The 13,175-nt window shown below is 36.6% G+C and overlaps 1 protein-coding gene across 3 annotated transcripts; it reads right to left on the bottom strand.

Annotated features, from left to right (window-relative positions):
• Positions 1 to 589: 589 nt before the first annotated feature.
• On the bottom strand, positions 590 to 12,842 carry LOC101633992 (survival motor neuron protein). 3 transcript variants are annotated; one of them, XM_004678224.2, is made up of 9 exons: positions 12,664 to 12,842; positions 11,069 to 11,140; positions 9,587 to 9,706; positions 8,594 to 8,797; positions 8,295 to 8,450; positions 6,806 to 6,907; positions 5,949 to 6,059; positions 4,456 to 4,506; positions 590 to 1,210 (listed from the first exon to the last, which is right to left on the bottom strand). In XM_004678224.2, the coding sequence occupies exons 1-8, from the start codon at positions 12,742 to 12,744 to the stop codon at positions 4,459 to 4,461; spliced, it is 894 nt and encodes a 297-aa protein (XP_004678281.1). In that variant the 5' UTR covers positions 12,745 to 12,842; the 3' UTR covers positions 590 to 1,210; positions 4,456 to 4,458. The 3 variants fall into 3 exon arrangements, with proteins under 3 accessions (XP_004678281.1, XP_012577133.1, XP_012577131.1); XM_012721677.1 differs by lacking the exon at positions 590 to 1,210 and adding an exon at positions 3,067 to 3,172; XM_012721679.1 differs by lacking the exon at positions 4,456 to 4,506.
• Between the last annotated feature and the right edge of the window lie 333 nt (positions 12,843 to 13,175).

The raw sequence follows: 13,175 nt of genomic DNA, 5'->3' as shown, positions 1-13,175 counted from the left end.
CATCAATACTATATTTAATCTGGCACATACTCAGGCTGTTAAAACATATAAAATATGGGCATATGGGCTGTCTTATTAAAGATGATCAAACTACACTCATTCTGTGTAAGAAAGCTTAAGCCACAGATTGTCCCATTCTGTGAAGCTTATTTAATCTGGCTGAGAATATTTACCTAACAGAGTATATTCTGGGCAGCTACTAATATGCTAGATCTATCAAAACCTCTGAAAGCAATGGTACTTACATCATCCTTTGCTAAAGATAAGTGAACTAGATGCATGGACACCAGTCCTTACACTAAAACAATATGATCTACCTCTCCTGAGAATCAGAACACAGAGAAACGAATGTTGGGTAGAAATACAAGGTAGTGATAAGAGAGAACGTCATGGGAGGTAGTGTCCTGATAAGGTCGTAGAGGAAGCTAGAAGAGACAGAATGAGGATAGTGCAAAGAGAAGACTGTTACTATAACTGTCAAGAAATAACATAGGTGCCTCCCTGGTGGTGCAAATGGCTAAGTCTCAGCACTATGAAACTATCGGCAGCTATTGCAGCATGAGTTTGATCCCCTGTCAGGGAGCTGAGCCACATGACACAGCAGACCTCTCCTATCTTGCCTGCTGCTCCCCTCAGCAGTGTATTTCAGTAAATTTGCCTGGTCTACATCCAAGTCTTATATGAGTAATACATAAAACAAGTCTTAAAAAAAAAAGAAGAAACAACATAGCTTTGGTTCCTGACTGGAACCATCAAATGTATAGTAACAATTTGATTCACTGCCCAATCAGCCTGAGACATTTCTTTCTGAAATTTAGAGTTCCACCTCACCATATATAATCCAAAGAAAAGTATTCAGATAGCTAAGTTTAAAAAAAAGTTATCATTTATTTATAAAGGCATTTAAAAAAGCTTAACATACTAAGAATGCTACAATATACAAACATGTTCAATCGCAATTTTAACAAACTTTTCTGCATTATATGTGATCTTGAGTTTCTTTTAATCACTCACGTTTCCATTGTTCAGTTATTCACACTCATATTTCCTAGAAATACCTGGTTGCTTTTTTAAAGCACGATTCACACACAAGGGTAAATACAGATGATTTTGCCACCCAACCATGAGTTGGTTCATGAAGAAAATGATGAATGTTTTGTTCACATCAACCAGGGCACATCAAAATAGTCTCCTTGGGAGCGATCTGCACCTGAATTTTAAAGAAAAAAGGTCTAGATAAATTTCCTAGATACAGGAAATTTAAAAACCTATTTTCTTATAAAATCATATAAGAGAATTCAAAGTTATACAATCATCATGATAAAGCTAGCCTAAAATTAAGCTAACATAAAGACAACACTACTTTCAAGCTTAGGGGATAGTTGAAGTTCATCAAGAAGAGTAAACAGGCAAGTTTTAAAAATAATTTTTTAAATTAATTTTTTACAGTATTCTTTTTGTGCATGTTTTCATGTCAGCTATAATCCCCGTGGACTTCCCACCACCAGTTCACCCATGTGCCATCACCATAGTCCCGTGCACTCCCCCCACCATTTTTGATCCCAATACCCACTCCACCCCTGTAAAATGTCTCTGGTTTATAGTTGTTTGTTGTTTTATTTTTACTTTATTACAATTGCTTTATTTAAAAGTAATTTAACACATGGTATTTGATCTTTACAACTGGAGTTTTAAACACAATGATTTTCAAATTCTTGTGTTGAAAAGAACAAGTGATTATCAATACAAACAAGATTTTCCACTATATGATAAAACTAGGAAATAAACCTAATTTCCTAGAATTGAATCCATTTACTAAATGTTTAGAATTGAATCCATTTACTAAAAGTTTCCAGAGTTGAAAGCAAAACTCAAAACTGTCTAGAAAATAAGAACTCTACAGAATGTATCTACAGAATACAAGGAAAACTGTTGCGAGTAAAATTCAGTTGTGAATTTACGATATCTACATCGTTTGAAAAAGATTTATATATTCATTTATGCATACAAGAACTGGGGTTAGGCCAGAAATGCAAGGGGTTAGAGGACTTAGCAGAAACAGAGTGGGGAGCAGAACAGTTGGATCCACTGAGACATACTGCTGAGGTCTGCTCCACCCATAGAATAGCTCCCTGGCTGGGGATTGAACTCATGCTGGTGATAACTTGACAGAGATAAGAATTAATCCCTGCGCCACCACAGCAGTCTTGAAATACATAATTTTTAAAACAATATGTTGGAAAGTTTAAAAATTTGTAAGGGAAGCAATAATACCAAAATAACCTCTGGTATATCACTTAGATTCAGTGGAACCAATTTTAGTTATTTTAAGCAGTTCTGTTTTTAAGGATGCATGCATGATGCATTTTTTTAGGGATGTGCTGAAAAATGAAGAGAAATTTTACTTGTTAAAGAAAAATCTTTAGAATAAGGCAGGTAGAATTAAATTAGAGGCAGGGCTTAGAAAGGAGAGATCTAACAGAAATTTCCTCTTAGGCCTTGCCCAGACCCTAAACCATGTATGTAGTGATAACATTCTCCATACCTTGAAGTGCAGTTCTGAAGTTGTATAGGATACTTTTTTTTTTTTAAGATTTATTTATTTATTTGTACAGAACTGGGGTACAGGCCAGAGATGCGGAGGGTGAGAGGATTCACCAGGAACAGAGTGGGGAGCAGAAAAGACATATCGACGAAGTACACTGCTGCGGGGAGCAGTGTGCGGGTCAGGAGAGGTCTGCCACGCCATGTGGATCTCCTCCAGGGCAGGCGGGGATTGAACTCATGCAGAAGTGGCTTAAGCCTCTTCGTGCTGCGCTTTAACCCGCTGCACCACCAGGGAGGGCCTAGGATACTTTTTTTTAAATAAAAGATTTATTTATTTATGCATACAAAACTGGATTACAGGTACAGGGGTGAGAGGATATACCAGAGACAGAGGGGGAAGTAGAATTGGCAGATATAGTGAAATACACTGCTGAGAGGAGCAGCAGGCGTGACAGAGTGGGCTGCCTAGCCATGTGGGTTAGCTCCCAGCTAAGGAATTGAACTGGTGCTGGAGTGGCTGCGGAGAGCTTCATAATGCTGCACTTTAATCAGCTACGTCACCAGGGAGGGCCTTAGAGAGTGCTTTCAACATGAGGACTTAATTTAAAGAACAGCCCTTTCCATTCTGAAATGGAAAATAAGTCTTTCAAAAATTTGCTTTTTGAGGCAATATGGAAATATCTACCAAGACTAATAACAATGTCTACAATCTTTCATCAAATAGCCAGAATATAGAAATTTATCCTAAGGTCATGACAAAACAGAATCAAATTATTATCTATAAGAAGATATTTACAGTAATGATACGCAGAATGCCTGTAATTAATTACCAGCAAACAATCTGCCAGAAAGAATATATAAAGATTAAAAATGTGATGTTAAGTGGGGATACACATACACACAAAATATAAATGAACATGGACCCAAAATGTAGAAAGTGTGAAAAAGGAATATGATAAGCACATAGCTTTTACTAATTTAGTTTACAAATACCGAACATTTTTATTACCTTTTTAGAGAAAATAAAATTCAGTGTAACATCCAAAGCACACCATTTAGTCAGTAATCTGCACTTTGTCATACATACATACTTTACACACACATATTTTGTTTAATCACTTTAAAATTAAAATTAAGACACTTCTAAATACTAGAGTATGCAAATTGAAAGACATTATTCTAAAAACTACCACTCTTATTATAAAATCTATACTAATTATCATAAAGTTAGTAGTAATTTTCTAGTAGCACTTAAATCTAGTCCAGATTTAAATTTCCCCAATCCTCAAGTCTTTTATAGTTGGCTTTTCAAATCTGGCCATCATGTAAGTCACTTTTAATATAGAACAGTTACTCACCACACTCTTTTTTCCTTCAGGACACTACTACTTTTTGAAGAAATGAGGCCAGTTATCTTTCATAACATTCCACATTCTAGACTGTCTGATAATCTCTTTGAGGTGTTATTTAATTCATTGCTCTATTCACAGTTTACCTGATTAAGTGGCCCTGAAGTTCAACTTTTATGGCCATAGCAGAAGACAATGCCTTTCATACTGCATCTTTCTCTCTCTCCCCCACACATACAGCCTAGCTATTGACTAGAATTATGCAAATATCCATCACTGCTTCTAAGACTCTTTTATTGTAAAGATAATGATTTTCCATACCAGCAACCATAAGTATTTGGTGAGATGATTACTTGATTTCATGAGAATTCAAGTGAGGGTGTACTATCTTTTGTCAAAGAGTTTTGGCATCAAGAAGAGCCTTTCTAAGAGCCTTTAATATTGTTTTACATTTAAATTTTCTACCTTTTAATATTTTGATTTTTAGATGGTTTGTTTTATGCAAACTATATAATTTATACAGAAGCAAGATTCACTTTCATAACAATAGCAGACTTACTCCTTAATGGAAATGTGAGCACCTTCCTTCTTTTTGATTTTGTTTGAATCCCTATAAAGAAAATAAGGGAATTTTAAAACTAGCATACACATTTTATAAAGATGCAAATAAACATTTTGTTTCAAGACATTTTATTAAGTCTATTTAACACATATCAGAAAGTAAGTTTACAGCCTTTGAGTATGTACTAAAAGTAAACCCAAAGCAATCATTAGGCTGTGGTTAGGGCATTTTCTTCATTTACTTAGCCAAGTTGGTTTGTGAATTCACTTATACCTTATTTCTATCAAATAAGATATATAATATATCATCTTCATTTATTAAAAAATAAAACCATTAAAGAACAGTACTCACTAAGCAAAGCAGTAAGTAAAAACAAAACCCTGAGTAGTTACTGTTTTTTCCTGGTCAGATCTAGTTCTAACGTACTTTCTCTTTCTGTCCTGGCTTAGTGTCTTCTCTCTTTCCCCCAATATCAATACATTCCAGCTTTCTATTTTAATGCAATCTATACCTTAGAAACCATGTAAGGTAATAAGTTACTTGCTACCAATAAGTGCCAGTTATGTTATTCTAATAACTATTACTAAGTCATTTGCATTCTTGCTTGGATTTCTACAGAAAAAAAGCTGAATCCAAATCATATCTGCTGTATAGAAAAATTGTCAATTATGTGTGCGATGGTTAAGACTATCCAAGGGAAATGACGAAAACATTTGAAGAAGTTAGAAAACTTGACAATGTGTCCTCTTTATAATGGTAAAAATTTCAAGGAGACAAAAATGTAAAATTTTGGAAACAAGTTGTTTTATACTTCTGAATATACGCATATTCTTTTATCTTTTACTTTACTTTACTTTAAGCAGATACACAAATAATATTCCTAAAAGTGAAAGTCGACCGCTGGAGTACATTAGTCACAGGCTAGCCTGAATTTGTGGTAAATATTCTGGACAAGGCTGCTATCAAGATTGGTTGCTTGAACTCATGAATGAAACAAAACGTGCATTTTGTTGGCCAACGAGAAGTTGCAAATTCTTTGAAAATCTCTTAAGTTTTAGTAACTACAATCAAGTGCATGAGATAGAAATGTTTATAAATATTTTAACCAGGCCTTCCCGCTGGCAAGAGGTTAGGTCTCATCACTATGACACTATCACAAGCCACTGCAGCCCAAGATCGATCCCTGGCCAGGGAGCTGCCCCACTGTGGCGTAGCAGACCTCTCCTGCCTCACCCACAGTGAATTTCAGTGAAGCTGCCTCTTCTTCTCCCAACTCTGTCTGCAGAATCCTCTCACTACCAAACCCCACATCTCTGGCTGATACCCAGTTCTTGTATGCATTCATAAATAAAAACAAATATTTAAATATATATGCTTATATATACTATATTAATATACATATATATAAAACAAACCACTTGGTCACAAGCATAACAAAGTCACACAACCATAGAGTAAGTGCCAAAAAAAGATGCTGAATGATCACTTACCATGTAGTAACCAGTATGATAGCCACTCATGTACCAAGATATCAACATACTTCCCAAAGCATCAGCATCATCGAGAGAATCTGGACAAATAGGAGGTGGTGGGGGAATCATCTGGAAATTAAGAAAAATAAACTTTAAAGTCACTAAACAAGAAACTCAAAGTTAAGAGATGCATTATATGTAGAGAATCCTACATGTTAGTTGTATCTTTCCCTAGATTCCATGTGATCTCTTATTTTTAAAATCTGACATTTAGAGAAAGGCAACCAGTAATAAAACGACAAAACCCAATAATGTTAAAATGAACAAAAGAGGTCACACAAAATGTTTCCATATTTTTGCTTTGATTATATTCCCCTCATTATTAAGCTATGGGTAAAAGACCAAGCATTAATACTTTTAAGGTTTTTCTCATAAAATATACAGGATTTAAAGGAAATGCCTTAGGCAGAACATCTGTGCTGTTCTCACCCACAACACACGCAGTTTACCTTTATATCTAGCCTATTGTTGATAGCTGAACGTCTTAACATTTAGATATCTAGATTATGTGATCAAAAGCTAATATCCAACTATATCTGGAAGGGCAAAACATTAATTGTATTCATGGTTTAATTACATCCTTCCAAACAGCTACCTCAATAAGGCATCTGTGCGAGGAAGGAAAAAGGCAATATTGGACTTCAGAGTTGGAACTATAAGAATGAGCTTGAGAATGGCATTAAAAACAGTTCTTTTTTTTTTTTTAGCTACTAGAAACTAGCTTTAAGGATGGTCCAAAATGACATTTCCTAATCACCTATATTCTGATAAAAACAAACTGTGTGAAAACAAAGTTTAATCTGAATTCTACTCACTGGTGGTCCAGAAGGAAATGGTGGCATCCAGCAAGATAGGAAGTGGGGTGGTAGTGGTGGTGGTGGTGGTGGTGGTGGTGGGCCACTGAATTTTAGACCTGGCTACAAACAATACCCCAAAGGTGTATTAATTTACCAATTTCAAGATGAAAGGAAGAAAACTGATTCAGTACCAAAAGAATCAAAATAATTTCCCATAATAATAGACATTTTAAACACATGCAAATGGTAACAGAATTTATGTACCAAACAAAATCATAACTCTAGGTTTTTCTTATTTCTGTATAGACATTTGGGGAATAAAACCAAAAAATAATTTTAATTACCCAACTACAAACAGTCTATTTAACAATATATTTCAATCACAGTAGACTGTGTTCCACAAAATTTTATTAGCTAAACTATGTAATCTTTTATGGATGTATTTTTAGTTAAAATTAGCATATAGTATAAAAATTAGTAAAGCTCTAGCTCATGAAATTTTGGAGCCCTGAGAACACTGAAGCATGACTTTTATCAAGTAAGAGGTTTGGTTATTCTAGAAACTCTAAAATACAAACCTCAATAAGAAATTTAACACATGAAACCTAGAGGGGACTGTGATAAATTAAGCCAGACAACTGAAAAATAAAATATAATTTTATTCATTTGTGAAATTAAAACAAAATTCAAACCTGATAACCAACAAGAATATGGCTATAGAGGAGAAGAGGGAAGGAGTGGATAGAGGAACCGTGTGCTCAGTGGCAGACAGTGACTGGACATTTTGTGGTGTGGCAGGGAAAGATAATACAAAACCTATACAGTGTTGTAAACTTATTACCACAATAAAAAAGGAGAAAGAAGGGTGGAGGGAAGGGAGAAAAAAGGGAAGGATAAAAGGTAAAAAGGGGAAACTTATCACTTAAGATCTTTAGGGAAAGATGATTAAGTCATGCTTGATTTAAAAAAAAAAAAAATTACTGCTTGAATTACCACACCACCCAGTTAAGAATTCACTGATTTATACAAAAGCACAGGACAGGCATCAACCTAGCTAGACTCCATGGCGAGCAGAACAGGCAGACTGACAAAGTACACTGCTGAAGGGAGCAGCGGGAGGGTCAGGAGAGGTCCCCTGGCAGGGAAGCAAACTGGCGCTGAAGCAGCTGCAGCTAGCTTTACAGTGCTGCGCTTTAACTTTCTGCACCAACAGGGAGGGTCCAGGATTTTATTCTTATTAAAATTAAGTATTATGTTCGCTTTCTGTTTTTACATACTGAAGTTTGTTTTGCTAAATTATTAGACTAAATCCTGATAGTTCACAAAAGTAGCTAGGAAAGCCATTATAAACTATCCTGAATCACCACCTTATTTTCAAAGAACCCTCAAGTATGTATTTATAATGTCTACTGAAAGCCACATATGCTTCATAGGAAAAGCAATAATCCACATAAAGGAACTTTTGAAAGTTCCAACATTATTAGCTATTTTATGGGTGGAAGTTTACCTTTCCTGGTCCTATTCCTGATCCTGGTATGGGGGGTGGTGGAGGAAGAAAAGAGTTCCATGGAGCAGCCTTTGACTTGATATTATTTGGTTTATTACCAGGAGATCTGGAGGAGTTCTCACTTTCATCAGTTGAAATTTGACTTTCATTTTCATTCTTTAAAAAGCAAAACATTAATGTATTTTTGTAATAAAGATGTGATTAATAATGAATTATCCCAGTAGCTCAATCTGACAACTAATTACGCTTTTGTTTCCCCCATCTAGTCCCTGCTTCTAGAATTCTTAAATCCTTCTTACCTCCTGAGCATTTTGTTCTGCATTATTATTAGCTACTTCAGAGGTTGAAGAAAGTAGATCAGATAGCTTTTGCTCCTCTCTATTTCCATATCCAGTATAAACCACAATACAGGTTTCTCTCTTAAAATCCAGTGAGGCAATGGTAGCTGGGTAAATGCAGCCATCTTCTGACCAAATGGCAGCACATTTATCACCAACTTTCCACTATGGAAGAAACCAAAGATAAATACATGCATACATTTCTGTCAATGAGGGTAACCTAAAGCCTTGTTTGGTGGGGTCAGGGTAGAGTGCAAGAGTGGAGGGCCTTCAGTTAACTGATCTTACAGAATGATGTAGTGAAAAAGGCTATGGGCCAAAGACACATACATCTGAATTCCAAGATCAATCCAACTCTACCGCTTATATAATCATGTGATGTTTCTGCCATATAGTCAGCTATTTATATAATCATGGATAAGTTTCTTAATTTTTTTTTGAGGCATTTCCTCATCACCTACATACTAATGAGAAGAATAATAACAAAGGAAACATTCTGGCCTGGTTCATCAAATATTTGTTCTCCTCTCCTTCCAAATGATGAAATTAAACTGACTTAATTAGATACACCAAAATATTTACCGTCCAACTTCATTTTTTCAAATGGCAGAAAAATATCCCAGAAATTTTGGTATTAATAAATTTAGGGATTTCTGAAGGGGAAAAAAAGCAACAGACATCCATCTTTCAATTCAAGAAGTAAAACACCATTAATTCAGGTACCCCTCCCAAAGAGGGCTCAAAGTAATCACAATCCTGAATTTAGTATTTATTTTCTTTACCTACTTTTTTATACTTTTACTAACACATGTTCCTAAATAATAGAGGGTTTAGCAGATGTGTTAGAAATTGTATGATTACATGTTAACAGAAAACCCTGCATCAATTATATAGCTTGCAGATATTTAACACTATTTAATCCTTTGAAATAAATTCTCAGTGTTTTAAAATAACCTGCTTCAAGGGAGTTGTGGAGCTCTTTTTGTGGCTTTTATTCTTCTTAGCAGGTTTTCTTTTTGGTGTGCCTTTTGGTTTATCTGAAGCTTCAGAAATGTCACCATTCTTTAGAGCATGCTATGAAAATACAATAGAAATAAGTGTTACAGATGATTAAAAAGAAAAGTTCAAAAGTAACTATTACCACTACAAGGTGTCCTCAAGTTGCCATCTCAGATAGCCTCTACTTCACCACCCCTAAATTACAGGAACTATTTCTGATAATCTGATTATCAACTCCAAAGATCCTTTTTAATTGAATCTACTTATTTTTTAACCTACCCATCACATCAAATTCTTAATCATCTCTCCTCGTGATAGTCGTGACATGGCCATGTATTTGTTTCTCTGACCAAGTCTTAAACTTGGGCATTCCCAATAAGAATTGGTCATCCTTTATCGGCTTATGGTCCTCCATTCCTAACTATAACTGCTATGCAGAGATATTTCCAAAGCTTTGACTTTTTAAATTCAATCCAACATTTATCTTCACATGTACCTCAACTTCAACATAACTAAAAGTGAACAATTTTTTATCACCATCAGTTTCCTGTCTCCTGACTCCTGAAACATAACTACTATCATCCTGTATAGAATCTCATTTTTATCTGCTTTTACAGAACTATCTTGGTAATCCCACATTAATGTAATAATGTAGATCTCTTTAAAGGAAACTCATGTTTCAGTCTTCTAAATGTATTGAAAGCATGTTATTGACAACTTTAAAAACCAAATTCAAGGACTACATACAAATCTGATCTTTATGCTACAGAAATGACGATGGAAGGAAGCGGGCACTATGCTCATTGTTCTCTATCAGTGTATGTTCTGTGCCTGGAGAACTGATGGATCACATAGAGTACTCAGTAAGACTGAATACAGCCAACACTGGATAAAGCAATGATGTGGGACAACAGTGTAAAGACTTCATTTAAGTCACTAAAATCAGACTATTACTCCTAAAAGAACTATATATTCCCATCATCAGAACACCTGATTTAATATTTATTTCACAGACCTTGAAGAGGATGACATTAATTTTAGAAGCAATGTCTAGAACACGGTGAATAGTCTGTAAGTATTAATTGCTGAACCATTGCCATTTACTTTCATTATAATTTCAATAAAGATCTGTTAAATGTTTAAAAATTATAATCAGGCTGTCTTTCCATAATCTGAAGTAGAGGACATCTACATTTTAATACAATGTAAAAATATTAAAAGCAATAAATGCATAAATTCTACTGAAACTACCCCCTTTAAAGGGATGACAGGTTACCAATTTCTAAAGGAAAACGTAATTTAACTAATACACACTACTTTTTAACCTTCAAAATTATAACTCTGTATCATATCACTTTACAGTAATTATGTCATCAGTTATATTTCCCCCAAATGAACATGAGGAAGTAAGGAAAAGAGTAAATAAACATTTCATACCTTAAATGAAGCCACAGCTTTATCATAAGCTTTTATCAATGCAGTATCATCCCAAATGTCAGAATCATCACTCTGGGTAAAGAATAAAAAAAATCCATATTTGGTTTGATTTCATTAAATATATATATTTATGTATTTGTAAGTACCAAGAGTCATCTTACGCCATACATAACAATGACTAAAAATATGTATTTTAAACACAGGAAGCTGCCTGCTTAGAAATTATGTAACATTATCTCCAAAGACAGATCTATGCAAATGTTCTAAGAGTTCTGTTATGATGAGAATGCATCCTAATTCCTATTTACTGAAAATAAGTAGATCTCTTTAAGGGAAACTCATGTTTCAGTCTTCTTTAAGGTCAGATAAAGTGTATAGTTTGGAAAAACTAAAATTCTAGAAAATACAAGCACAAGACTATGAAGCTATCCTCAGCTATTGCAGCAGAATTTAATCCCTGGCCAGGGAGGTGACCCACATGGCACAGACCTCTCCTGTGTCACCCGCTGCTCCCCTGTGTTACTTTGTCAGTCGGCCTGTTCTGCTCCCCACTCTGTTTCTGATGAATCTTCTCACCGCCCCTGCACCTCAAGCCTGTACCCCATTTCTGTATGCATAAATAATAAAATCTTAAAAAAAAAAAAAAAAGGTATAGGCAAACCGGCCTACACATTGATACCACATGGACAAACTCTGAGACTACAAGAAGAAAAAAGACAGTGTATCATTCCCTAGATGCTCAGCCCCAGTTATTGGAAATCCAGCTATGTGACCTTAACCACATGAATCTGAATGAGAAGTGCCCAGCAAAGCCTTCACAAATTACAGACCCATAGACACAATGAAATAATAAACTGATCACTGTTGTATCGACCTATTACGTTTTGGTGGTTTGTTGTTTGGAGGTAGTAGTGGCCAGGGCTACCAGTTAACTTTATTATTATCAGTTTCTCAGGCACAACCAGCAGTCCAAGTTTCTCAGATTAGACCCCACTTTCTGCACTCTCTACTCCTGACACTTCCACTGTTCTCTCCAATCTTTGACGATTCCCTTCAACTTCTCGCGCTAATTCAACTTCCAACTTTTATAAACCGACTTTACTTGCAGTCTTCCCCATCTCCGCACATCTCAGTAAAAGGCAACTTCATCTTTTCAACTTCTCAGGATAATCTTAGGAGTTACTCTTGACTTTCCTCTTTCAAACCTCCATTATCGATTCCATACGCAAAATCCATTATCTCTGATTTCAAAATACATTTTAGATATTTTGCTATCCATTTCTGGTCTAGTACCTCGAGCTAGTTAAGCCTAGGTCATTTCAGTCGAATCCTACTTGATTTACGTGCTTCAATCTGACTTGCCCCTGTTCACGCCCCACTCAGGGAGGTGAACCAACCAAGCTGCGGCAGAGTGCTCAAGGCCAGCAAGGCATCCACGCTGCGTTAAGTTCGAAGTAGAGACTCGCAAGTGGGCAAAATTTAGAAACAGGGAGAATCTCGGCTCCGCAGTGAGCTGCAATGCCAAGAAGGTGGGAGCCCGGAGGAGATCAGGGCGCCACCGGCGCGGGAAGAAGGCACAGTCGCCGCGATCTCACCTGGCCGGTGCCACGCCGGAACAGAACCGAGTCCTCCTGCTCCGAAATGCCACCGCCACCCCCGCCTCCGCCCATCGCCATGGCGTGCTGGCTGCAGGGTGCGCGGCGTGGGCTCCGTCCCTTCGGAGTGACGACTTCCGTCGCGGGGGCCTCTGGGAGCGGAAGAGTACGGTGGCCTGGAGGACGGGGACGCGTTCCCTGTGGCCGTCACCTTACTTGAGTGGTACCTTCCGTTGTTTCTTCCCCTCTAGCCTTTGAATGCACCTTCTCATGGGTTTGCAGAATGATTTAGACAGTATGTTTATTTTATTGTAAGGTCGAGGTCAGGGCAAGTCCGGGACGAGCTGGGGGTAGGAACGAGTAACTTAAAACTGCTGCCACTTGCATTCCGGGAACCAACTCTGCCCACCTTACACAGCAGTCTAAAAAAAGTAACTTCGAAGTCCTCCCTGGTGGCGCAAGGGGTTAAAGCGCAGCACGGTGAAGCCACAGTCACTGCAGCAAGAGTTCGC

This window comes from Condylura cristata, unplaced genomic scaffold (genome assembly GCF_000260355.1).
Source record: "Condylura cristata isolate star-nosed mole 26May11 unplaced genomic scaffold, ConCri1.0 scaffold00007, whole genome shotgun sequence".
Taxonomy (NCBI): Eukaryota; Metazoa; Chordata; class Mammalia; order Eulipotyphla; family Talpidae; genus Condylura; species Condylura cristata.
The sequence above is the reverse complement of the archived record's forward strand: the minus strand, read 5'-3'. Positions and strand labels throughout refer to the sequence as shown.

Coding starts and splice junctions, on each gene's coding strand:
- LOC101633992 (XM_004678224.2), bottom strand. CDS start 12,744: ATGGCGATGGGCGGAGGCGGGGGTGGCGGTGGCATTTCGGAGCAGGAG. Junction 11,141..12,663: donor TCCGGCGTGGCACCGGCCAG/GTGAGATCGCGG, acceptor TTCTTTACCCAG/AGTGATGATTCTGACATTTG. Junction 8,451..8,593: donor CAGAACAAAATGCTCAGGAG/GTAAGAAGGATT, acceptor TGCTTTTTAAAG/AATGAAAATGAAAGTCAAAT.